The 23,718-nt window shown below is 43.5% G+C and overlaps 1 protein-coding gene across 5 annotated transcripts in view; it reads left to right on the top strand.

Annotated features, from left to right (window-relative positions):
* Smg6 (SMG6 nonsense mediated mRNA decay factor) overlaps nt 1–23,718 on the top strand; it is a 233,327-nt gene that overhangs the window by 107,653 nt on the left and 101,956 nt on the right. For 4 of the 5 annotated variants that reach the window (XM_077801316.1, XM_077801317.1, XM_077801319.1 and 1 more), the window contains 3 exons: nt 1,923–2,039; nt 3,796–3,964; nt 15,602–15,803. In XM_077801316.1, coding sequence (XP_077657442.1) covers nt 1,923–2,039; nt 3,796–3,964; nt 15,602–15,803 — 488 coding nt within the window. The remainder of the gene's footprint in view (nt 1–1,922; nt 2,040–3,795; nt 3,965–15,601; nt 15,804–23,718) is intronic. The other variant, XM_077801318.1, reaches the window with a different exon arrangement.

Here is a 23,718-nt window from a genome sequence, read left to right on the forward strand (position 1 = left end):
TCTTATCCAGGCTTTTGAATGTCTTACTGTAGCCAATCTTTTGGAAGGAGGAGACTCCATCCCTTCTAGCCTTCTGGGTACAGGTCATTTCTGCCTCAGATGTCAAGACAATGTGGGGACACTAGTGTTTATTCAGTGTGTCAACGATCAGGATATGGCCTCTATTCTATCATGTCTTACTTTGTCCTGGATTTATTCCTTTATTCTTAAATTTATTACTAATTAGAGACAGGCTGCTGGTAATGCTTGGCAGGGGCCTGGTCCGAGCTGGGTGGAACTGACAGTGTTGCTGCTTATTGGGGGAGCGAGGAGTTGGCAACTTTTTTCTAGGGATGGCATACATGTCTTCTGCTTCCCTGCTTACATCCTCCCTCCTCTGGATGCTTGGATACTTGCTTGATCTCTTTAAGAGGTCCAGAAGACAGAGTAATGATCTATTCTCATCCCATAGATTGTTACCACTTCCTTACTGTCTGCTACAGTTGAGTTGGAAAGTTAGAGGGTGACATGTGGGACCAGTAGGCATCTGGAAGAACAGTGGGGAAGCCACAATAGAAGAATTTCTCCTCTGATGCTAGTCTCATGTTTGGACCCTTCTGAGCAATAGCCTGCTCCATATTTCTAGGACTTTGAATGTGGTTTGGGGCAGGGCTGGGACTGTAGCTTGGTGGTAGAGTTCTTGCCCAGCACGTGTGAGGCACTAGGTTCAAACCTCAGCACCACATAAAAAATGAATTAAATAAAGGTATTGTGTCCATCTACAACTAAAAAAAATAAATAAATTTTAAAAAGAAAGAAAGAAAGTGGTTTGGGGTGGGCTTTGTGTGCTCCAGTCATAGTTACTCCTGTGGTGAAGACTCTTGGGAATAGCTGTGGTTGTGTAGCATCTCCTGGAGTAACAACTTCAGTCAGGCCCATTGATAAGACTAGTGAGCTGACAGAAGTTAAAATGCAGGCAGGGACCAAGATCAAACGTATGGCTAATTATCCTTTTCACACTTAGAAGATTGAGTTCTCCTGCATTACAGAAGGAATTAACAGATAAGTTGCAGCCAGAGCCAGTGAGGTCAGCCCTTGTGTCCATCTCCTGTGGGTGTTGGGTGTCTCCTCCCTTGAGGCTGCAGGTTGGACTTCTGTTTGTCACCAGTTCCTCTCAAGCCAGGATGAAATAGCTACTGGGGAGGCCACTGACAACCAGTAGGTGCCAACAACGATGTGGGAGAATATCATAAGCTCCCACCAAAAACTGCTCACTGGCAAAGTGGCTTCTTTCAGTGACCTGCAGCCAAAAGGTCATTAGCCAGGCTAAAAAACTGAAGGTAAGAGGATGCTGGTATGGGAACTAGCCCTAGGGAGAAATAAAAATAAAAGGTAACACTTATTAAGTGCATAGTATGTTTCAAGCACTGTTCTGTGTAACATTATTCAGTTAAAAAAAATAGGTTGATTGTGTCATGTGTGTTGTCTTAGGAGGAGGTTCATAGAGGTAGGCATGGACCCAAAGGCTGGTGATTGAAGAAGGTAATTTCTAAATCTGTTGATTGTGCTCTTGCTAGTTATACATTAGAGTGAGCTAATAAGTTCTTGTTACCGTAGCTTTACGTTATCAGAAGCCAGCAGAAAGCAAAAACCCTGCAGCTCTAGTCATACTGCCCACTTTCAGATACTAGGTCCTGGGAAAGTGATGTCATGCAGAACTTAAACATGTGATCCTTATAGTGTTATTGAGTGCTTATTCATACAGGCTGGACATGCAGGGAAGTACTTGACATACATTATCTTACATAGCCTTGTAACCCTCCCTTAGAGGGAATACTATTATCCGTAGTCTTCAATGAGAACAAGGAATCTCTGAAACATAGCCAAGGGGGCACCCTTCATAAAATAGGGGAGTAGTGATGGTTTTCTTTGCCTCTCCTCAGACTGCTTCTCAGAGGAGTGTCGCTCTGTGATTCAGGAGCAAGCAGCAGCCTTGGGCCTGGCCATGTTTTCTCTACTGGTGCGCCGCTGCACCTGCTTACTTAAGGAATCTGCCAAAGGTAAGCAGGAAGGGCCCTTGACCTATGGGCTTCCCAGCTGACCAACTGTGTCCAGAAGAACCTCAGAATATCAGGCTGCCTTCTTAGTGTCTTCTCCCTCTACCCTCCAGCCTTCCTCTTCCCAACATTCCCTTCTTCCTTTTGCCTCCTTAACTAATCCCATCTCTGTCATTAGTGTGATGACCTTTCAGACCCACTTTTCTCCTTGTGGGCCTATTGCCTCCCTCTTTGTTCCTTTAGTAGTTAAGATTTTCACTGTACATGAACTGCTGCTGCATGTTTCTACATCTTAAAGAAGAAGATTTGTGGTGCTGGGGATTGGACAAATTTCCCTTTTTGTTCTTAATTGATGCTGTTTTTATCCCTTTATCTCTGTGTCCTGTGTCCCTCTTCAGTACCTGGTGGGTGCTATAACTACTATAGACCATCTTAGCAGGCTTACCGGATCACAGCAAAGACTCTTTTTAGCCCTAGCATTGAGGTATTATGCCATATCCTTTAAGGTATCCTGATTGCTGTAGCCCAGTAAGGTAGAGCTGAAGGTCACTCTTTCCTGTCCACTCTGCATCAAAGTTGATAAAAGTAGCAAGGTCCCTCTGTCGCTCCCTGCCAAGCTAACTTTGTGAATGCCTCTAGCCTCTAGGGCTGCTTTTTCTTTTCGGGGGAGCCACTTTTTGAAACAATTTAATATTTACAGAACAGTTGGAAGAATAGTGCAAAGAACTTTTTTATACTGCTCATCCAGACTCCCTGATATCGTATGGCTTTAAGTCTTCTGTTTATACACAACATACACAAGCTTAAGCTTATTGTTGTCCCGAATCATTGGATTTTATGTTGCAGACATGGGAGCCCTTTACCCCTAAATACTTGATTCTATTTCCTAACAACAAGGACAGTCTCCTAACAATATCAAAATCAGAAAATCAACAATTTTTGAATCTGTAGGCTGTATTCACTCTGTACCAATTGTCCTAGTAATGTTTTTTGTAAAGAAGAAAAAGCCAGATGCAGTGGTGCACACCTGTAATCCCAGCACCTCAGGATGCTGAGGCAGGAGGATCACAAGTTCAAAGCCAACCTCAGCAACTTAGTCAGACCCTGTCTCCATAAAAAATAAAAAAAGGTTGGGGATATAGCTCAGTGATAGAGCGTTCGTCTAGCATGCTTGAGGCCCTGGGGTCAGTCCCCAGTACCACAAACAATAGCAACAAACCTAAAGGGAAAAAAAAAAGAAAATGTAATGTAGTGTTGTTTTTTATAATCCAGGATCACACATTGCATTTAGATGCCTTATCTCTTTAGTCTCCTTTAGTCTGAAATGACTTCTCAGTTTTTCCGTGTCCTTCATGACTTTCACATTTTTGAAGAGTATAAGCCATTTATTTTGTAGAATGCCCAACAATTTGGGTTTCTTCATGATTAAATTCAGGTTGTGCAGTTTGGGCAAGAACTGTGGTGCTGTTTGTGGCTGAAGGAAAGCTCAAGGGTGGGCTGGTAGCCAGAGTAGAGACTTCAGCTGGGCCACAGGTGAAGCAAAAATAGCTGTCTCCAGGGGCAAACCCAGTGCACTGGTTCTCTCTTTGTCCTACTTTTCAGAATCCTCTTAGGTGCTGGCACTTGTCCTCGCTTCTGAGCCCAGCTTTCCTGTGGACTGGTCTCCCTTCCCTAAGAGCTTGCTGCCGTCCCAGCGCCCCAGGCCTCACTCCAGGGCCACAGCAGACATAGGCCCAGTTCTCACCCTTTGCCTCTGCAGCTCAACTGTCCTCTCCTGAGGACCAGGATGATGAAGATGACATCAAGGTGTCTTCCTTTGTCCCGGACCTGAAGGAACTGCTTCCCAGTGTGAAAGTGTGGTCTGACTGGATGCTTGGCTACCCAGACACCTGGAATCCTCCACCCACATCCCTGGATCTGCCCTCACAGTGAGTCAGCCTGCCTGTTCCTTCCGCAATGCCGGCCTTAGCCCACCTGTGTTCCTACAGCTCCCTTCCTTGTCCTGTTCTTGTTTCCCCCACCTGCAGCCCACGTGTTTCCCTGTTCCTCCTCACTTGAACTTTGGTTTCTCCCTTCCTCAAACACTTTCCTTGTCCTCTGATGTTTTAGGTTATGGGGGCCTGTTTTCCAGGCCTGTTCTTCCTCCTCCTGTGCTTTCTCTTACTCTGTACCTTGCCCTCTCTTTTGTTCTTTGTCATTGTTCTTACTCACTTGTTAGGCTTGATATTGTTGTGTGTCTTGCTTACCATCTCCTTAGCTGCCTATGGAATCTGAGTGTATATTGGTAAGTGTAAGAAACTTTGTCTCTTTCTCTTCCTTTTAGTTTTTCTCTGTATCTTTCAAGGATCTCACTGCTGCTTATGTTATATTCTGCACTTAGTCTCCTTGCCTCCTCTCATGGCATTTGGTGTGTAAAGAGGGTGAGTGTGTACATCTCTCTTCATTATTTCTTCGTTCACTCATTTCCTTTCTCCTCACATTGCCCTCACCCCTGTCTCATCTCTCTATGTCAGTGTGGTATCTGACAGAGTGAGATATGTTGGTCTGGGTGTATGTTATGTCCCCCTGATTGTTCTGTGTAGTTATGTTTTTCCTATGGGTTTTTTCTTTCTTTTTAAAAATGGTGATAAAATATACAACAAAATTGCCATCTTAATTATTTTTATATTTTAACAATTCATTGGCATAAATTACATTCACATTATTATACAAGCTGTTATGGCTGTTTCTATATCTGTATTTTGGTTGTGTCTGATTCTGCCTGCCTGGTTCCATTTGTCTATGTGAGTTTGTGTGTCTTAAAGTCTATCTGTGCCAAGTGTGAAGGTCTGTGTATTTCTGCTTTTGTGGAATTCTCTCTACGGGTCTTCCAGTGTGCCTCTCCATGGCTGCCTGTATACATGTATCCATGTGGCCTTGGCCACATGTGGCCACATATGTTGTATCCATATGTGTTCATGTGTTACATATGTACCTGGATCTATATCTGTTTGCATCTATGTGTATATATTCTTGGGTCTGTTTTTATGTTCAGGATTCATGTATCTCCATAGGTGTCTGTTTCAGTGTCTGAGTCTATGTCAGTTTAAATCTACTTTGGTCCTTCTGTGTTTGCCTGTGTGACTGTTTCCTATGAGAATGTGTGTGTTTGTATGTCTCTGAATGTCTCTGTTGATGTCCATGTTTGTCCTTAACCAGATCTGTAATGTGTCAGTTTGATTATCACTATATGCCAATCTGGATTTCTCTCTTGGAGAGAGATTCTATGTATGTGGGTCTGCATTGTGAGTGCCTGCCTGTCTCTACCTGCCTGTGTTATTGGTCTCTGCTGGGTGTGTATATGTCTGAATCAGGGGTCAGCAAGCTAAGGATGGTGTACATTTTTAAATAGTTGAAAAAAATCAGCCAGGTGTGCTGTGCACGCCTGTAATCCCAGTGGCCCAGGAGGCTGAGGCAGGAGGATTACGGGTTCAAAGCCAGCCTCAGCATCTTAGCAAAGCACTAAGCAACTAAACAAGAGATAAAGCTTACATGCTGTCTCTAAATAAAATATGAAAAAAGGGTTGGAGATGTGGCTCAGTTGTGAAGCACCCTTGGTTTCAATCACCCCCTCCTTCAAAAAAAAAAAGTTGGAAAAAATCAAAAGACTATTATTTTATGACTCATGAAAATTATGTGAAAATCAGACTTCAGTGTCCATAAGGTTGTCTGGGAACTTAGCCATGCTTGTTTGTTTATACTCAATCTGTGGCTGCTTTCACACTACAACAACAGAGTTGAGTAGTTGCCACAGAGACCATATGGCCCACAAACCCTAAAATACTGACTACCCAACCCGTTTCAGAAAAAGCTTGCTGATTCCTGATCTGTGCGTCCCATTCTTTTCTCTGTGTTCATGTTTGCACAGTTGGGTCTGCATGTATGTGCATGTAAGCTTTATCTCTGTTAGCTCTCCTCATTGACCTTCTCTCTCTCTCTCCTGCTTGTTTACCCCTCCCATCTCTGCCCCTCTCTCTCAGTGTCACTGCCTTCCCCTCTATCCTGTGACCATCTTCTCCTTTCTCTGCTTTTCTCTTCTCTCTCCCCCATTCCCATTTCCTGCATTGTGGCCCTGACAAGTGTGTGCACTGAGACAACCCTAGAGCTATGTTGTCCATAGCTAACACCTCCCTGTTGATCTCCACGGCTCTTCTCTGGGAGAGTAGAGAATGGAGACCTTGGCTGCTACTAGGGAGTGGGGAGGGGAGTTTCTCTGGGTTGGTGGCCAGCCATTTCTCCTGTATTCATGGGTGGCCCATAGAGGGAAAGATACAGCAGAAATTTCTGGTCAGCAGTTATTGGTCTTTCTGTATAGGTTATGTAGTCTGATTCTTCCCCCACTTTTCTTCCTAAGTTTTTTCTTATTCTTCACCCCAAGAGGCACCCCTGGACTATTAATCCCACTCTCCCCAATCCCTATTGTAACTGGGGATACTTCAGACAGTTTATATTCTTCCTTTTGAGCCCTCCTGGGTTTCCAAAATGCACTCCAGGTTGAGGACCCATGAGCCAGGGTTGAGCCCTCGAGTTGGGCAGCTGGAGCCACACAAAGAACTGACAGACCCGCTGGCTGAGGGGTAGCTGTTTCTCAGCAGTAATCCCCAAAGAGTTTATATGTGCAGCTCAAGGCTGTTAATCTGTAATGCAGCAATTTGGAAAGAAAATGCCAGGAAAGGCTCAACTCTCCAAGCATCAAAGCCACTGCTTCTGAATATGTGCAGGGGCCACTGAGTAGTCCCTTCTTCCTCTCAGAGGTAGGAAGGCAGACCACCTGTCCCTGGAGGTTGGGCCTTCCTGGGTCACCTCACCTCACAATCACAGGTCCCTTAGATATAAGCCACCCATATCCTATACCATCAGGTCCGTTAACTCTTCTGTAGCACTTCTCCCTTTATCCCTGCTTCCTCTGTCACTCTTTCTGGCTTTTGTCTAGCTGAGGAAATGAAAAGCTCACACAGGAAGTGCTGGGCCTCATTTGCTTGAGGTGCTCAGTCTGTTTTCCCTTTGGATGCTGTAGCAAATGGCCCGTTGCCGGCTCTGTGAGCTGCTGCCCATCTTTGGGCAAGGTCTCAATCTGCAGCTGGGCACGTGGTTCAAGCTACAGGCATCCCCAGCTGGGCTAGAGGGGGTTGAGACACTTGAATTCTATTTGCTTTATCTTTTCAGACTTTTCTTCACAGGGAGAGCAAATCCGAGTCAATAATGTATTGAATTTAATCATCCTGTAGATAAGTTTCTGTGGTTGTAGACATCACTGATTCTCTTTGAATCTAGTTTGGGCACGAGAAATCACTGTAATTGAGAATTAGGTCCCCTTCTTCACTGTCTTATTTCTGTAACCAGACCAGCAGTTGACTGCTCTTGAATGCAAGTTTAAGTATAAAGGAGGAGATTTGCTCTGTTTTGGACTGGACCCCAAAGCATCATTGTTTAAGGTATAGTGCCACTGTTTAGCAGAGCAAACCTGTTCTTACTAGCACTGATAGTCCCATTCATAGCCTTCAGATCCAAGGGCTGGAAAAGTGCCATTAGAAATTTATCTTCCTCCTTTCTAATTTCTCTTATAGCTAGCTTTCTATAAATACCATGGATAAGAGATTGGCAAAGTATGATAGTTCTATGGATTTTAAGCTTGCATCTTATACCCACTGATCTTCCATACAATGGAATCTTTTCTACTTTAAGGTCATAGGGAATGACATACCCCATGGTTCTGTAGATGTCAGAATCGACACTCTTTGGGTCTTTTCAGACTTTATTTTGAAAAGTTTATGCATGCTCTCAAAGGAGGAGGAAGGAAATAGCTTTCACTTAACAACTCTCCTTTGCATGCTTTCATTGGTCCTTGCCTGCATTTGTTCTCTGTAAAGACATGTAAATTTCTCTGATCCTGGTGAGGTGACTATAATCTATGGTTTCCCTCACTTTTCCTCCAGGAACCCCACTCACAAATGGTTCCTCTAAAATATTGGACCCTTACTTCTTCTCATTCCTGACATTCTTGCCCTATTTTTCATTTTTTACTTTCTTACCATGGATAGTTGGAGGACCATCACAACGCATCCTCCACTGCCCAAGGGGAATTCCAAAGTTCCATTATTAGTCTCATTGGTTCTCTCCTCGTTTCCCATATTCCTCTTCTTTCTAGTCAAATTTTCTTTTCTCAGGCAGAAGCATGGAATACTTAGGATAATGATGACAGAACATCATTGGCACTACAAGGTGCAAGGATTTCAGGACCACTTGTTTCTTTCCTCACAGTGGCACTAAATAAGTCTGTGTGCTAGAGTTAGCATGTAAGTAAATTGACTTCACCTTTGTGTCTTTTAAGAATTGTAATTGTTTGGCTTCATATTTCAGAAGCTTTCTAGTATAGGGCAGTATAGCAGGATGTGGAAAGTGACCTTAACCACTGCAAAAGACAGTGGAGAGTGCATCTGTCTTTTCAGAACAGACTGCATTGCACGAAGGAGCCCTCTACTTGACCCATCTGCTAATACGGTTTCTGTGATCTTCTATGCTAGGCCTCAGATAAGAGAGAGAGGCAGTTTCTCCTCACCTCACCAAGTGAGCATGAAGAAAGGTGTGGATGACAGCTGATGGAGAGGAGCAGAGCAGCAGACTTCTCTTCGCCTAAGCATAGGGATCCTTTGCACTCCAGGACCTTGGGTAGGGGAGGGCAGTGGGACAACCTTTCACAGTCTCTGCTAGAGCCAAATCTTCTCTTGTCTTGATCTCTAGTTCTCAGTAAGTGAAAGAGTCAGGGGACTTTGAGAACATCCAAACCTAGCCCAGCTGTGGCAGTTGGTTTATTGCTTTCAGCTGGTACTTGAACCCAGGTCCTGGTCTTGGAGGCTTTCCCAGGTTTAATCCCCAGAGCTTTCTCTGCAGCTGTATGACACTGCGCTGACCCCGAATGAGGATAGGAAAATAGAACCAGTGCCAAGCCAGAGTCTCTTTTTCATTTGGAGTCTGGCTGTCTGCCCATGACCAGGGTTACATAATGGGAAACATAGCTGGGGCTCTGGAGAGCCCGCGTTTCACCAGGCTGCCCAGACCTTCGCATTCTGATGCTATATATCTTCCTAATTGTAGCTCGGATGCATTTATCACACTGTTGGATTGGAGTACTGTTAAAAAAAAAATACCCTAGAAATTCCTAGACTTGCTGCTTTTCCATGGTTTATCCTATATAGTCTGCAGAGCATGCTGGAAAAGACTTTTAGGGAGCCCTCTAAGGTATTGTCACATAGGGAGAGATAGGATGTATAGGTAGTAAGCAGTAAGCTAATTTCCACAGGGAGCCTACATTTGTCTACCCTATAGATGAGACAGAAATTCTTGAGTTAAGAACCAGCTAGAAACCCTAGTTCTCACAGGGAAGCTCTGAAATAAGAACTGATCCTAAGGCTAATCTGCACCCCCTTCAAAGATGCTTAATGTCTTCCCCAAAGGGCATTTTAGAAGGTCACCAAGTAATAGTCCATCAGCACTTCCCTGAAGGAAGTAGTGGTGACTGTGGGAAGCCCCTTTGCTACCCTGGCTCACCACCCAGTCTCCCTGGCTCCTGGTTGGGGCCGTCAGCACTATAGACTGGCACCAAGGGGTTCCTCTTCCTCCCAAGTGCTAAGTGTGGGGCACACGTGATCTCTCCCACGGCAGGAGCCTCTCTCCCCTCCCCGTTCCTCCCACAGGACTCCTTGTGAGGAAGGGGTGTTGGCCTAAGGCTCCAGTCTGACCCCAACAGGGTATAGCAGCTGACCCCAGGGAGAGTATTTTCCAGCCCTGGGCTGAGGTTATTTGGGTCCAGTGTGTCCTAAACTGAGAGGACGTGTTGGACTGGTTACAGCTAAAAATTTGGAGAGGCAGGAACCGTGAGAATACACACCAGGGAGGCCGTCGAGGGCTCCACTCATGCCGTGGAGATGTCAAGATCCCCTAGGGGCTGCTCTTTCCCAAAACACAGTGTTGATGGGTTTAACACACCATAGTGATGTGACAGAGGCTATACTTATGAGTGTGACTTTGGAGAACTGAAATTAAATAAGGCTCTGAGCTAGATAGAGGTTGGGGAGGGGACATAGTAAAGGTACTCTGTACTTGAGAAATCCTGGAATGAGGTTACTCTGACCTGTTGTGGCCATAGAACTCTAATTGTATTGCTTAGAACTTGGGGAAGCTTATGTCCGTGCAATAGTAAAGGAGGACTGAGCTTCAGAATTTGATTTGCCCTATTAGGCAGAATTGATTTAGGATTGGATACTTTACCAAAGGCCCTAGTTGGTTTGTTTGTATTAACTAGGACTATAAAAGGACTCATCTTCAACTGGATTTTATATTCTGTAATGGTTACCCAGTAAACATCTCTTGGAGGACTCCTAGAATGGTGATCTCTGATTTCTTGGTATCATGGGGGCACCTAGAAGGCACACTGTTGGTAATACTTAAATCTCAGAGAGCTGCATGGATTTCTTCCAATCTCTAGATACTCATCCTACTACAAATAGGGTTGGCATAACATCTTGGCTTACTAAACCATTTTAAGCATTATTTTTTTAACTCTGCCAGACTATTTGGTTGGGTCCATTTCTGCTATTAGCTGCTCACGTCCTGCCATTGTCTTCAGTTAGATGACAAGTCCTCCAGGGCAATAGTGTGCTTATGTTAGCCGTTGGAACCAAGAGTGGAGTTGTGAGCTCCCATGGGGAAATAAGTTTTTAAAAGTAGATGTTAAATATTTTAAGAGCACTTCTGTTGTTATTGTCTTTTGTCTTTCCCCTGTGAGTCTGTAGTCTGTGGATTTTTTCTTTTTCAACTTCTTTATGCCTAGTTTCTGTGCCATGTTGGCTATTTTTCGAAATCTCTTCACCCCAGGAACCAAAACACCCAACTCTTTTCCCATCTGTACTATTGCTTGATCTTCTATAGCTCTGAAACACAATGCAGGGCTTCTTCTCACTCAACTCTTTCCGGGTTTGTTCTGCAGCTGTGGAGTTTGAATGTTAGTGTTTAAACAAGCTGGTATTACACAGGAAATGGCCACCTCCACAGGCCCCTGCAGGCTTGTAACATGGGGTCATTGTACTTGATATTAATCACCAGTCAGCCTGTTCCCTTAGTGTGTGAGTACTTAGTCCTTTCTTAGTCTCTCCAGAAAGAGACTGAGTCCTGGATGGACCCTTCCAAATTATCATCTTCCTTCAGCCCCACCCCAATTGGAGCCTTCAGAACAGATCATCTCTGTTTTCTATAATGCTGGTAGATGTGCCTTTCTTCCTGAGTTTCAGGCAAGGAGATAGATTATTGTGGTATAACTTGCCTCACATATCTCACACCTTAATCTTTCAGGGCATGTGTATTTGGGTAATACCTCCTATGAGAGAACTCTAAAATTTCAGAAACACAGAAACCCACTGGCCCATCTGAGAGCATGGCTTCTTGATTCTCTGGACTGAAGCCACTTTTCTAATGCTATTTGCAGAACTAACCCCAGCCTGAAGGGTTAATCTGATTCCCCAAGTCAATATCCCCCAACCAGCCAGCCAAGAGTGTGTGTTGGTTCATTTCTGTGAAATGTGTTTCCCCAGTCACCTGGGCTGGCCTGGGCTGCATTGTATCGGCCAGCAGCTGCACTGCACTCAAACTGACAGCTACATTAAACCTTGGAATTCTGAGGCAATAAAAAGTAAATTAACTCTTATTTTTTTCCTTTCCTGGTGGAGTAAGTGAATGCATGTCTGTAGGGAAGTGAGTGGGCCTTGGTTCTGAGCACATACCTCTAACTAGTCAGTGCTGGTCTGTCCCAAGCTAGAATCTGGTGTTCAGACACTCCAGCCAGGGGTCTGCTTTCCTTGTGTGTGGTGTGTTCTGTGGGGTTGGGCCAGTGGGTCACCCTGCAACTGCTGATCCTTGTGCACTAATCACATCCCAGCTGCTGAGAGACTCCCTTGCCATAGTTCTGGGAGCCATAAATTGGTTTATTGAGTAGTTTCATTTTCTCTGGCTGCTTTGTGTCTGCTTGGTGAAGAGTGCACCCTAATTTTTGTGGAATTTTGTGGACTCTGGGAGCTTCCCCAAAATAAAAGTTGAACCAGAATGAGCAAGAAGAACTTAACAGACTGTAGCACTCTAGAGGATCCATTTAGAATCAAAGGTGGCTTGAGAATAGCAGAAAGAATTTTTTTTTTGGGGGGGGGGGTCATTGTCCAAGCCTTTCCAGAAGATTGGGAGCTGTATAAAGCTTCTTCATAGCCAGAAGAATTTGATTTTTAGTTACTTAGCCAACTTTGAATCCTGAGGGTCCAAGGACTGCTGTGGGGTGAAGGTTAGAAGGTGCTTCTGGTTGGAATAAGGAACTAAAGCCGGACAAAGCTAAGCTTTTCCCTTTCCACTCAGACAGGAAACTGACCTCCCAGCCCAGAGGTCTGATTGGGGTAAGCTGAGGTGACGTTGCCAGAGTTCCAGGAATTACCTTATGAGTTCAGGCATCTCACCTAGATTTTCAGAGGACCTCTCCCTTTTAATATTAGTTTCCTGACACTCTCTCTGTCTGTACCTCTGCAAAGAGTTGAGATACCAGAAGAAAGTAGCTACTCAGTTCAGATACAAGATCAGGCTGCATTGACCAGGGCAAAAGTGACCTTTCATTGAAGCATTTTGTGTATTCCCTTGATTCCGATCAGTCTAACTTTACCCTTGGTCCACTTTTATTTGTATTTCTGAGTTGGGAACTCAGGGCACTTCCTATGTCTTTTGGCACCAGCTGCTGTCTTACAAAGTGAACATTAGGGTGGGAATTCTCATCCACCTTATTTTGCAGTGAGCCTTAAGGTTTTGGCACAAGGTGGGTGGTAATAGGCAAAAGGCAGATGTGGGCAGGGGTCCCTAGTGGTGGCCAGCAATCTCTGGGAGGAGTCAGTTTTGGTTTATCTGAGCCTTAGGGGACAGGAGAGCAGGGTAATGAGAACCACATGGTACCACATATTTCTTCATCTTGGATCCAAGATGGTAGGGGTGGGAGGATGAGAGAGGGATGTGGGGCCTCCCACTGTGGCAGCAGTGGGTGATTTTCTACCACCTCTCTCTGGCTGGGGCTCCTGCTGCCTGCACTCACACTGCACCCCCTATGTCCTGCAGCAACCTTGACCTGCACAGCACCAGCCAGGGTCCTCAAGCCAAGAATTCAGCTGGGAGACTTTTCACCTTCTTCCTTCTCACTGTCGTCTTTCCTGTTTATTTTCCAAATTGCTGCTCTGCAGCCGAGCAATGTCTGTTGGCCAAAGCTTACCAGCACTGTGGGATTGAACTCAGGCAATGGGCTCAAGTGGCCAGCAGGGCACTGGGGGAGGAAGTGGGGAACTGGAAGAGCCTCCCTGTGTGTCTCCCATGGGCAGCGCTAACCTCGGAGGCGGCCCTGAGCAGCCCTATCACATCCGGTGCTTGTCTCTGCAGCCGGGACCGGAGGATAAACTATCAGAGCTGTGGGGCAGTGCATCATTCCTCTTATTATTTTCTTCTCTGCAGATGGGGTCGTGGAAAGTTCAGTTCCTTTTAACCCTCAAAGTTCTGTTTATTCTACAGCTGGTAGCCTGAATGTGGCGTTTCCCATTACATCACAAAGGGGCTCAGGCAGATCTCTGCACAGAAACGTGTTGCAACTGTTTATTTTTTTCCATATTTAAACATTTCTGACAGCCAAACCCGGCTGAGCCAAAAGATGGAGCTTTGTGAATGAGTCTGGTTGTCGGTGTCAGTGGAGAGAGAAGCTTTAGAAGATTCTTATCCCACTGATGATTCTTCCCAAACATATTCTCTTTCCTGGGCAAAGCCTGTGAAGCAAGTTACTTCTGCAGTACACGTGTGTTGATTATGTGCTGTTGTGTGATTAATGGGGCTGTGTTCCGCCTGGTTCCCAGGACACTCTTGAAAACAAGATGTTTCATTTCATTGCCTTTTCCTAGTGCAGTGATTACAGTAAATAAACCAATGTAGCCTCCTTCCACCTGGGGCCAGTCAGGGAGTTCCCGTACCTTTCCCCCACGTTCTCCCCTAATGTTACCTTCAGTGGTATATCCTTTGAATCCCCTCTTTTCTGCCATTTTCCAAAGATTTCTAATCTTCAGGAGAAACAAATTGCTTAAAGGGTCTGAGGTCCCCTCCCTGGCAGGTAGGAATAATGCACAGTAACTCCCCAGGGGAGATTCCAGGATGATGCTTATAGCGCACTAGCGAGATCCCTCCCTCCCTCCCTCCCTCCCTCTCTCCTCTCTCTCCCCTCCTCTCTCCCCCTCCCCTCCCTCCCCCTGCTTATTATGTGTTGCCACTCCACTTTTTGAACCTAATTATGAAGTTTTTTTTTTTTTTATAATTCTCCCGTGCATGTAAAGGAATAAAATTAAGTATCCATAGGATACTACTTGTTCCATATTCTCAGGTTAAAGTTTTTTTCTGGAGGAGAAACCCAAGTCTTATACATTTGTCAGGCACTTCATCTGACTAAATTTGAGGTATCCCTAGGCGGTCCAATATTTTTTTTAAAAAAGCTTGAATGGATTCTTAACACCCACCAAAGCAGGAATCTGAACCACAGTAGATGACTGCGCATACTGACAAGTGATGGTGGGATAGAAACAAATTCTCTTAAAAATTCTAACTTGGAATTTCAAATGGGGAGAGCCAAATTTTGTATTTTCAGTGTTTCTTCTCATTCACCCAGGCCCTGGTGATATGCAATGAGGATGACCAACCATTTTGGTTTGCTCAGAACTGGAGGCTTTGGGGAGATGTGATATTTCCAGTGCTAAAACCAGGACAGTCCCAGAATGTAGCTAGAGGAGAAAGGAGAAGGTGTGGGATAGTCAAGACAGCACTGATAGTGGTTCATCTGCTAAAATACATGTATGAGAGGCTATATCTTCCTGGACAGATCTTGGCAGGCCAGGAATGAGTTTTTTGTTTGTTTGTTTGTTTTGTTTTGTTTGTTGTTTGTTTGTTTGTTAGATCTATGTGTGTTTGTTTTCCCACTTATGGAGAAAATTTCTAAAGCATCGTAAGGGGAACACCCACATGACTTTCCTCAGTGACTGGACCCCATGTAGCTATGGCTGGAGAGAGGCTGGTGCCCAGTTGCTATCTGTGTGGCATATACTTGGCTCCATGGGAGGGGGAATTCTGGGAGCTGCCTCAGGCACTGGGTGTCTAGAGTGTTTGAGTAAGTGTCTTAGCACACTGTCTGGAAAGGTGACAGGACCTGCATTAGGCAACTGATCCTCCAAATTCTTTTTCCTCTCTGGTTAGGATTAAAAACTCCTCCTAAACAGTTTCAGCTTTGCATGGAGGGATATACACACACCCTAGATTACTGCCATGGGCACAATTTCGTATCCTAGCATTCTTGGTGTGATTTCTTGGCAGCTGCCAGCCTGGACAACTTTTGCTGCAAGAACCTTTCTGCTCATGAGTGCTGAGAATACTTTTATTGGTCTCTCTTTAGAGCTGCTCTTCTTTTCTGACCTTATTTCTCACAGGGTTGCTGTGGATGTGTGGTCAACACTGGCTGATTTCTGTAACATATTGACTGCGGTGAATCAGTCTGAGGTGCCACTGTACAAGGACCCGGACGATGACCTCACCCTTCTTATCCTGGAAGAGGATCGACTTCTCTCGGGCTTTGTCCCCTTGCTGGCTGCCCCTCAGGACCCCTGCTACGTGGAGAAAACCTCGGATAAGGTCAGCCCTAGGCCAAACTTCCCTCCCTATTCACCCCTCCTCTTAATTCTCCAGACTTTTTTTATTCTTGGGAAGTTTTCTGTGCAAACGGAACATGATTAAGTCACTGAGAAGGGTGTTAAGGGAAAATATCGACCTTTTAGCCACCGACATCCAGTTCTGTATTTTGAAAAAAAAGCCCCTTCGACTTCCTTTGGGGTGTGTGTGTGTGTGTGTGTGTGTGTGTGTGTGTGTGTGTGTGTGCGCGCGCGCGCGCGCGCACACGCGCGCGCGTTTGCTGGCATGTTGTATATAAGATCATTTCCTCACTTGTTTAAATAGTGCAGCTTGTGTTGGCAGTGCTCTCACTCAGCTCCAAATGGTTTGCATCATGCTTAAAGCACCCTCCTTCCTCCCCCCCCCCTTCCTTCTTCCCCCAGCCACAAAACTCTGCACTAGGAAAACAGCCAGGGCTTTTTCCCTTCTCTAAGGAGGAGAGTGATAAATAGGTGACTAGAGAGAAGCAGACACCATGTGTTAACTTACAAAAAAAGCTTTTAGGAATATGAAGCATTCCCCGCCGCCTGGTTTCTATATTCCTTTCTCTAAGGGCTGTGTTTAACTTGAATACTTTTTCTTGTCTGTTTATAGAAAACAAAACCCATTCCCTGTTGCACTGGTGGGGACTTTGGAGCTCCTAGTCTCTGCTTAACAGTTGGGTCTTCAGCCAGGTAGAGAGTAGGGCAGTCCAGACTACTCTACTTTTCCTATGTAGCATTCACTCTGCTGGGGAAGTAGCAGCTACAGACTTGGGAGTAGTATCCTGTGCTGAAGACAGGGGCACCCTGTGCCTGACTTCTTGCACAGTTGTTAGCACCACATCTTGCTGGGAGAGATGCTTTTGGGGAGGAGACCACAAATCGCTTCTCAGGAGGAAGTCATTTGACCTAGATAAAGTGTATATTAGGGGACAAAGGTAAGCTTTCACCTTACTCCAATTAGAATGGCAAACAGTACAAAAGTATTAAATACAAACAATAAGTGCTGGAGAGGATGTGGAGAAAAAGAAACACACTTTTACATTGTTGGTGGGATTGTAAATTAGTACAACCACTATAGAAATCAGTATGGCAGTTTCTCTAAAGACCACCATATGACTCAGCTATACTACTCCTTGGTATTTATCCTGAAGAATTAAAGTCAGCAGGCTCTAGCAATACATGCATACCCATGTTAATAGCAGCAGAATTTACAATAGTCAAACTACGGCGCCAGTCCAGGTGTCATAGTGAATGGATAGATAAGGACAACGTGGTATATATGCATAATGGAGTTTATTTCAGCCATAAAGAAGAATAAAATTATGTCATTTGCAGGGAAATGAATGGAACTTTAGAGTATTCTATTAAGTAAAAAAAGCCTAACTCAGGAAGTTAGGAGTTGTATGTTATTTCTTCATGTAGAAGCTAGAGAGGAAAAAAAGGGGGGGGGGTGTCATGAAAATCAAATGGAGATCAATAGAGTAGAGGAGATGGGGGGAAGAAAAAGGAGAAATACTGGGGAATGATATTGGCCAAATTATATTGTTAAGTTTTATGCATGTACAAATATGTAATAAAGACTCCTGCCATGATGTACAACTGTAGTGTACCAATAAAAAAAATATGAAAAGGAAAAAAGCATACTCAATGGGCTCAGTAGTACACACCTGTAATTCCAGCTACTCAGGAGGCTGAGGCAGAAGGATCAGAAGTTGGAGGCCAGCCTGGGCAACTTAGTGAGACCCTATCACAAAATAAAAAGAGTTGGAGATGTAGCTCAGTAGTAAAGTGCCCCTTGGTTTAATCCCTAGTACTGTCAAAAATCCTACTTTTTGGATACATTAATGTTTAATGGATTTGAGGAATATCTTTTTCTTTGGCGGAATACTCATTTTAAGCCTTTCCAGCAAAAACTTAAAGAGTGAAACTCTGTACTTCTGGTCTCAGTGGATAATAATGTGGATGTGTTGCATGTGGGGCTGAGGACGGCTAACAAGTTGTTTGTACTCTTTGGAAGATACTAAGTTAGAAGGGAAACTGGATAACCATGGCTTGGGACACAGCATCCTTGTACTTTTTTTTTTGTGTGTGTGTGTGTGTGTGTGTGTGTGTGTGATCACAAAATAGTCTTGAATTCCACAGGGTGGTTTTAGGATGGCTGTTGAGTTACCTGTCTTTCAATGTAGGACAAGGGAAGAGTCCTCACCTGCTTCAGGCTTCGCATACCCCATCTTTACCCATCCATCAGCAGTCCCAGCTATAGTGTTAGGTACCAAACATAGGATCTGGCTAAAGAACACAGCACCCCAGTCCACCCTCAGCCTGTGGGAATGATGACCAGAATGCCCAGGAGGCAGTTGCAGCTCACTGAGACTTCAGGGACTGAAACAAGTACAACAAATGTAACAACTCCACATTCCACTTCACTTTCTAAGCCCCAGACCTGGTTTTCCTTCATTCTTCCCCACCTGGTGAGCATTTTTTCATGTACTTATTGATTGATTATATGTCCTCCTCTGAGAAGTGGCATTGATTATTGACTTGTTCCTGTCAAAATCTTGGGGTTATTCTTGGCTCTTCTTTTTCTCACACTTCTGTATCTAATCCATCAGCAACTCATGTCTTCTTTACCTTATACCTGCAGGTACAACTCTTTTCTTACCACTGCACCCTAGTTCCATTCATAGAAATACCTTCTAACTGGTTTCTGTGGTTCTCCCTCTTCCTACTCTTGGCTGTTTATAGCATAGCAACGAGAATGATCTTTTCACACATAATAAATCATTGCGGTTTTCTTCAGAACTTTCAATGGCTGTTCTTTCGCCTTTCATCCCTCCTTCCTTTCTTCTTTCCTTCTTTCCACTGGTGATTGAACTAGGGGTGCTTAACCACTGAGTCACATCCCCAGCCCTTTTTATTTTATTTAAAAAAATGTTTTGAGATAGCATCTTGCTAAGTTGCTTAGGGCCTCCCTAAGTTGTGGAGGCTGGCCTCAAAACTGCAATCCTCCTGCCTCAGCCACCCGATTCTAGTGGCTGTTCTTTCTTGAAAAGTCAAAGTTTTAACAATAGCCTTTGATGTCCTCCGTGATCTGAGTGCACCTTCACTACCTTCTCTGTCTTCAGCTCCTACTGCTCTCCTTGTTCCAAATATACTCTGGTCATATTGACATCCTTGCTGTATCTTAAGCAAACCCAGCGCTCATACCTAAGGGTCTTTGCAATTACTCCTCTTTTAACCTGGAGTGCTCTGTCCCTAGATTGTTGTATGACTCTCTCACTCCTATACAAGGTGTTACTCATCTTTCTTTTCTTTTTGTTTTGCTTTAATTTTCTCCATGGCAAGGAAAAATAATCATCTACCTATCATGTGTCAATCCCTGGGCTAAGTATGGCATACCATATTTCTTCTCTATAAACCTGCCATCTAAGTTTGAGTACCTTCGTTTTATTAAAACCCTTGTTTGTATAACTTCAAAACCCATGTTCTTTTTTTTTTTTTTTTTTTAAAGAGAGAGTGAGAGAGGGGAGAGAGAGAGAGAGAGAGAGAGAATTTTTAATATTTATTTTTTAGTTCTCGGCGGACACAACATCATTGTTGGTATGTGGTGCTGAGGATCGAACCCGGGCCGCACGCATGCCAGGCGAGCGCGCTACCGCTGAGCCACATCTCCAGCCCCCAAAACCCATGTTCTATCTGAGCATAAGAGAGCACAAGTTTGAGGCCAGCATGGGCAACTTAGCAAGAACCCATCTCAAAGTAAAAAATAATAATAATAATAATTTAATGGCTGGTGATGTAGCTATGTCATAGAGCATCCCTAGGTTTAATCCCCAGTACCACAAAAACGAAAATAAACCATGTTCTGCTGGGTATGTTGGCTCATGCCTGTAACCTAGCAGCTTCAGGAGATGGAGGCAGGAAGATTACAAGTTCAAAGCCAACCTCAGAAATTTATGGCGGCCCTAAACAACACAGTGAGAACCCTGTTTCTAAATAAAATATAAAAAGGGTTGGGGGTGTGGCTGTATGGATAAGCGCCCCTGGGTTCAATTCCCAGAATAATAATAATAATAACAACAACAACAATACTAATAAAAATAAGTAAATAAACCATGTTCTAATAAATGACTAGATATCTAGGATTTACTTCAAAATAATTTGGCAGGGTGGGGCAGATAGACCTATAAATGTGGGGGTAATAAGCTAAACATTGATCATTGTTGAATCTGAATAAGGGCTATATTGAGTCCTTAACAGTATTCTATTTATTTTTTCTTCAACAGTGTTGGGGTTTGAACCCAGGGCCTTGCACATGTCAGGCAAGCACTGTTCTACTGAGCCTTATCCCCAGCCCAGTCTTCTACTTCTGTATGTGTGTAATATGCTTTAAAAAGAGGAGTATCTATCTTCTAAAAAAAGATTTTTTTCATGGTGTCAGGGACTTCACATATGCTAGGCAGCATCTCTAGTACTGAACTAAAACCTCAGCCCTGGAATGACTGGGTTTTTTTTTTTTTTTTTTTTCAGGGGGTATAGTGCAGGGGGATAATGTTGAGGATTGAACCCAGGGTCTCACACATGCCAGACAAGCGCTGTACCACTGTGCTACATTCTCAGCCCCCTTTTTGGCGGGTGGTGGGTAGTGAGGATTGAGCTCAGGGGCACTCAACCACTGAACCACATCCCTATTTAAAGACAGGGTCTCAATGAATTGCCTTGTTTTTTGCTGAGGCTAGCTTTAAACTTGAGATCCTCCTGCCTCCACCTCTTGAGCTAGAATTACAGGCTTGCTCCATCGCGCACAGCTCCCAGCCCTTTTTTGTTTTATTTTGAGATAGGGTTTTGCTAAGTGGCTCAGACTAGCCTCCAAATTGCAATCCTCCTGCCTCAGCCTCTTAGGTAGCTGTGTTTAAAGGCATGTGCCACCATGTCCAGCAGAATAACAATCCTGATAGCAAAATAAATAAAACCGTGTCCAGGCAAAATAATTATATTCCAGGAAAAATAAATAAAACTCTGCTCTTTCTGCCACAATATGTTCTTAAGTTCTGGAGAAACTAATCGAACCATAATAATAACAAAATTATGCTTTTTCAGGCACTGTGCTGAGCTCTTTACATGCTGAAATACCACCAGCATTATAGGTAGATACGGAGACAGGATGGGAAGGAAGGACATTGTCTTGGGAGAAAGATGTTGAGTTCATATTGTGATTTTCAATACCACAAAACCTTAACTGAGCTGGATGGGATGGCATGTGACTGTAGTCCTATCTACTCAGGAGGCTTGAAACAGGAGGGTCATAAAGCCCAGGAATTCAAGACCAACCTGAGCAACATACTAAGACCTCATCTAAAAGGAAGGGGAAAAACAAGCAAACATATACTTATCATCTGTAAAATATGTGCATAGCTTATAGCGCTGTATCATAGTATTTGTTTAGTCCTCAATCATTATTTATTTTAGGAAATACATATCATTGTAAGTATCTTATACTGACTTTGTTGTTTTATGAATGATATCATCTCAGGCAGCCTCATACACAAATCTTTGCCTGTCTCTTAGGGTTTTTTGTTTTGTTTTGTTTTTGCTACCAGGGATTGAACCCAGAGATTCATTCGGGGATGCTCAACCAGTGAGCCACATCCTCAGCCTTTTTTTTCTTTTATTTTTTTTATTTTTTTTGTTTGGCGCTTGCTAAACTGCTTAGGCCCTTTCTAAGTTGTTGAGGCTGGCTTTGAACTTGCTATTCTCCTGCCTCAGCCTCCTGACCTGCTGGGATTATTGGCATGTGCCACAGAGCCCAGCTGAGTGGAATTACTAGGTCAGAGGGGGTAGATACATTTTGAAGACTTTTCAGGATAAAATCAAATTGTCCTCCAAACAATATATAGCTATTTAAACTGTGTTTTAAGGGGGGGGTATTTGTTTTCTAACTTCCTTACCAATGTGGTTTAACTTTTGTAACTTTACCAGTTATGGGCAAAAATATGGCATCTCATTGTTGCACTTTTCATTTGGTTACTAATTGTGTTGGTTTTTTTTTTTAATTTTTTTTTTTTATATGTGATGCTGAGACTCTAACCCAGTTCTCACACATGCTAGGCAAGCACTCTACCACTGAGCCACAACCCCAGCCCCTGATTACTAATACTGTTGGTTTTTAAAAAACTATTATGTTGGGGCTGGGGATGTGGCTCAAGTGGTAGCGCGCTCACCTGGCATGCGTGCGGCCCGTGTTCGATCCTCAGTACCACATACAAACAAAAGATGTTGTGTCTGCCGATAACTAAAAAATAAATACTAAAAAAATTCTCAAAAAAAAAACTATTATGTTTATTGGCTCTGTGTACTGGATTGTATTTATTATAAATTACCTTGCGTTCTTTGCCCATTTTACCACTGGAATACTTATCTCCCCACCTCCCCCCATAAATTGTAAGGGTGTTTATGAATGACTTGAACTTTCTCTGGTTACTTTTTACAGGAGATATTTTGTTTTTATACTGAATGAGATTAGAATTTAGAGACATGTTGAAGAGAGAGTTGTTGATACTTTATTAAGTAGGCAATAAGAAATGTTTCTTTGTTGCATCATGCTGGGTAAGATCTTTTGTTTGTTTTTACCCCTTTGAGATAGTTTCTCTTTACCTTCCCCTTCTTATGAGTCCATACGTATGTAAAGAAAAATCATTTCCAGCTAAATATTCAGAAACTATGAACTCTTATTTCCTTCTCTTTAGCCTATTTGAGCCAGTGAGCCCTTGCCAGGGATAGTTAAAATAAGAATCATATAGTGTTTTGAAAAGTCCTTTGATTTTTAGCAAGAAAGCATTATGAATTCAGGCTTATTTTTTGCCTTTTCTCCCTTTAGTTATAATTAAAAACCTTTGTTTAATGATTTGTTTTGCCAGTGGCCCTCACACACTGTCCTTTTATATTAGGTATTTCTCTCCACCCACCTCTTTGTGGCCCTCACCTACCTACCTACCTTCCTTCCTTCCTTTCTTTTTTCTTTCTTTCTTTCTCTTTCTTTCTTTCTTTTTTAATATTTATTTTTTTAGTTATAGTTGGACACAATACCTTTATTTCACTTATTTATTTTTATGTGGTGCTGAGGATTGAAACCAGGGCCTCGTGCATGCAAGGCGAGCGCTCTACGTCTGAGCCACAACCCCAGCACAGCCCTCACCTTTCTTATGTTCTCTCACCTCTCACCCTAGTAATTTATAAATTTATAGTATTATTAATTACTACTTTTGTTTATTCCAGTTCTTTCAGATTATATCAGTTTTCATTTAATTTATAAATCTAATTAACCAAATGGGGAACTCAGTTTTTTTACTGTACTGTGGATAGGTCAGTAATTAGGTATTTTCTTTTATCTAGGATAGTAATTCTCACATTTTGCTATTCATCAAAATCTTGTGGAGGGCTTATTAAAACTCCAGTTTCTGTGGCAGAGTAAACTGCTTCCTACTTCTTTTTTTAAAGTCAACTTACTATAGGCCAGGCACTGTGGCACACACCTGTAAAACCAATCACTCAGGAGACTAAGGCAAAAGGATCTCCAAATTCAAGGGCAGGCTGAGCAACTTAGCGAGATCCTCTCTCAAATTTTTTTTTAAAAGAGCTGTGATGCCAGGTGTGGTGGCACACACCTGTAATCCCAGCTGCTGTGGAGGCTGAGGCAGGAAGATTGTGAGTTCAAAGTTAGTTTCAGCAATTTAGGGAGGCTCTAAGCAATCTTGCAAGACCCTGTCTCAAAATAAAATATAAAAAGGGTTGGGGATGTGGGTTGATGTTTAAGTGCCTCTGGGTTCAATCCCTGGTACCAAAAAAATAAGAAAATAAAAGCTGGGATGGGCTGGGGTTGTGGCTCAGCGGTAAAG

The sequence above is a fragment of the Urocitellus parryii genome, chromosome 7 (assembly GCF_045843805.1).
Source record: "Urocitellus parryii isolate mUroPar1 chromosome 7, mUroPar1.hap1, whole genome shotgun sequence".
Taxonomy (NCBI): Eukaryota; Metazoa; Chordata; class Mammalia; order Rodentia; family Sciuridae; genus Urocitellus; species Urocitellus parryii.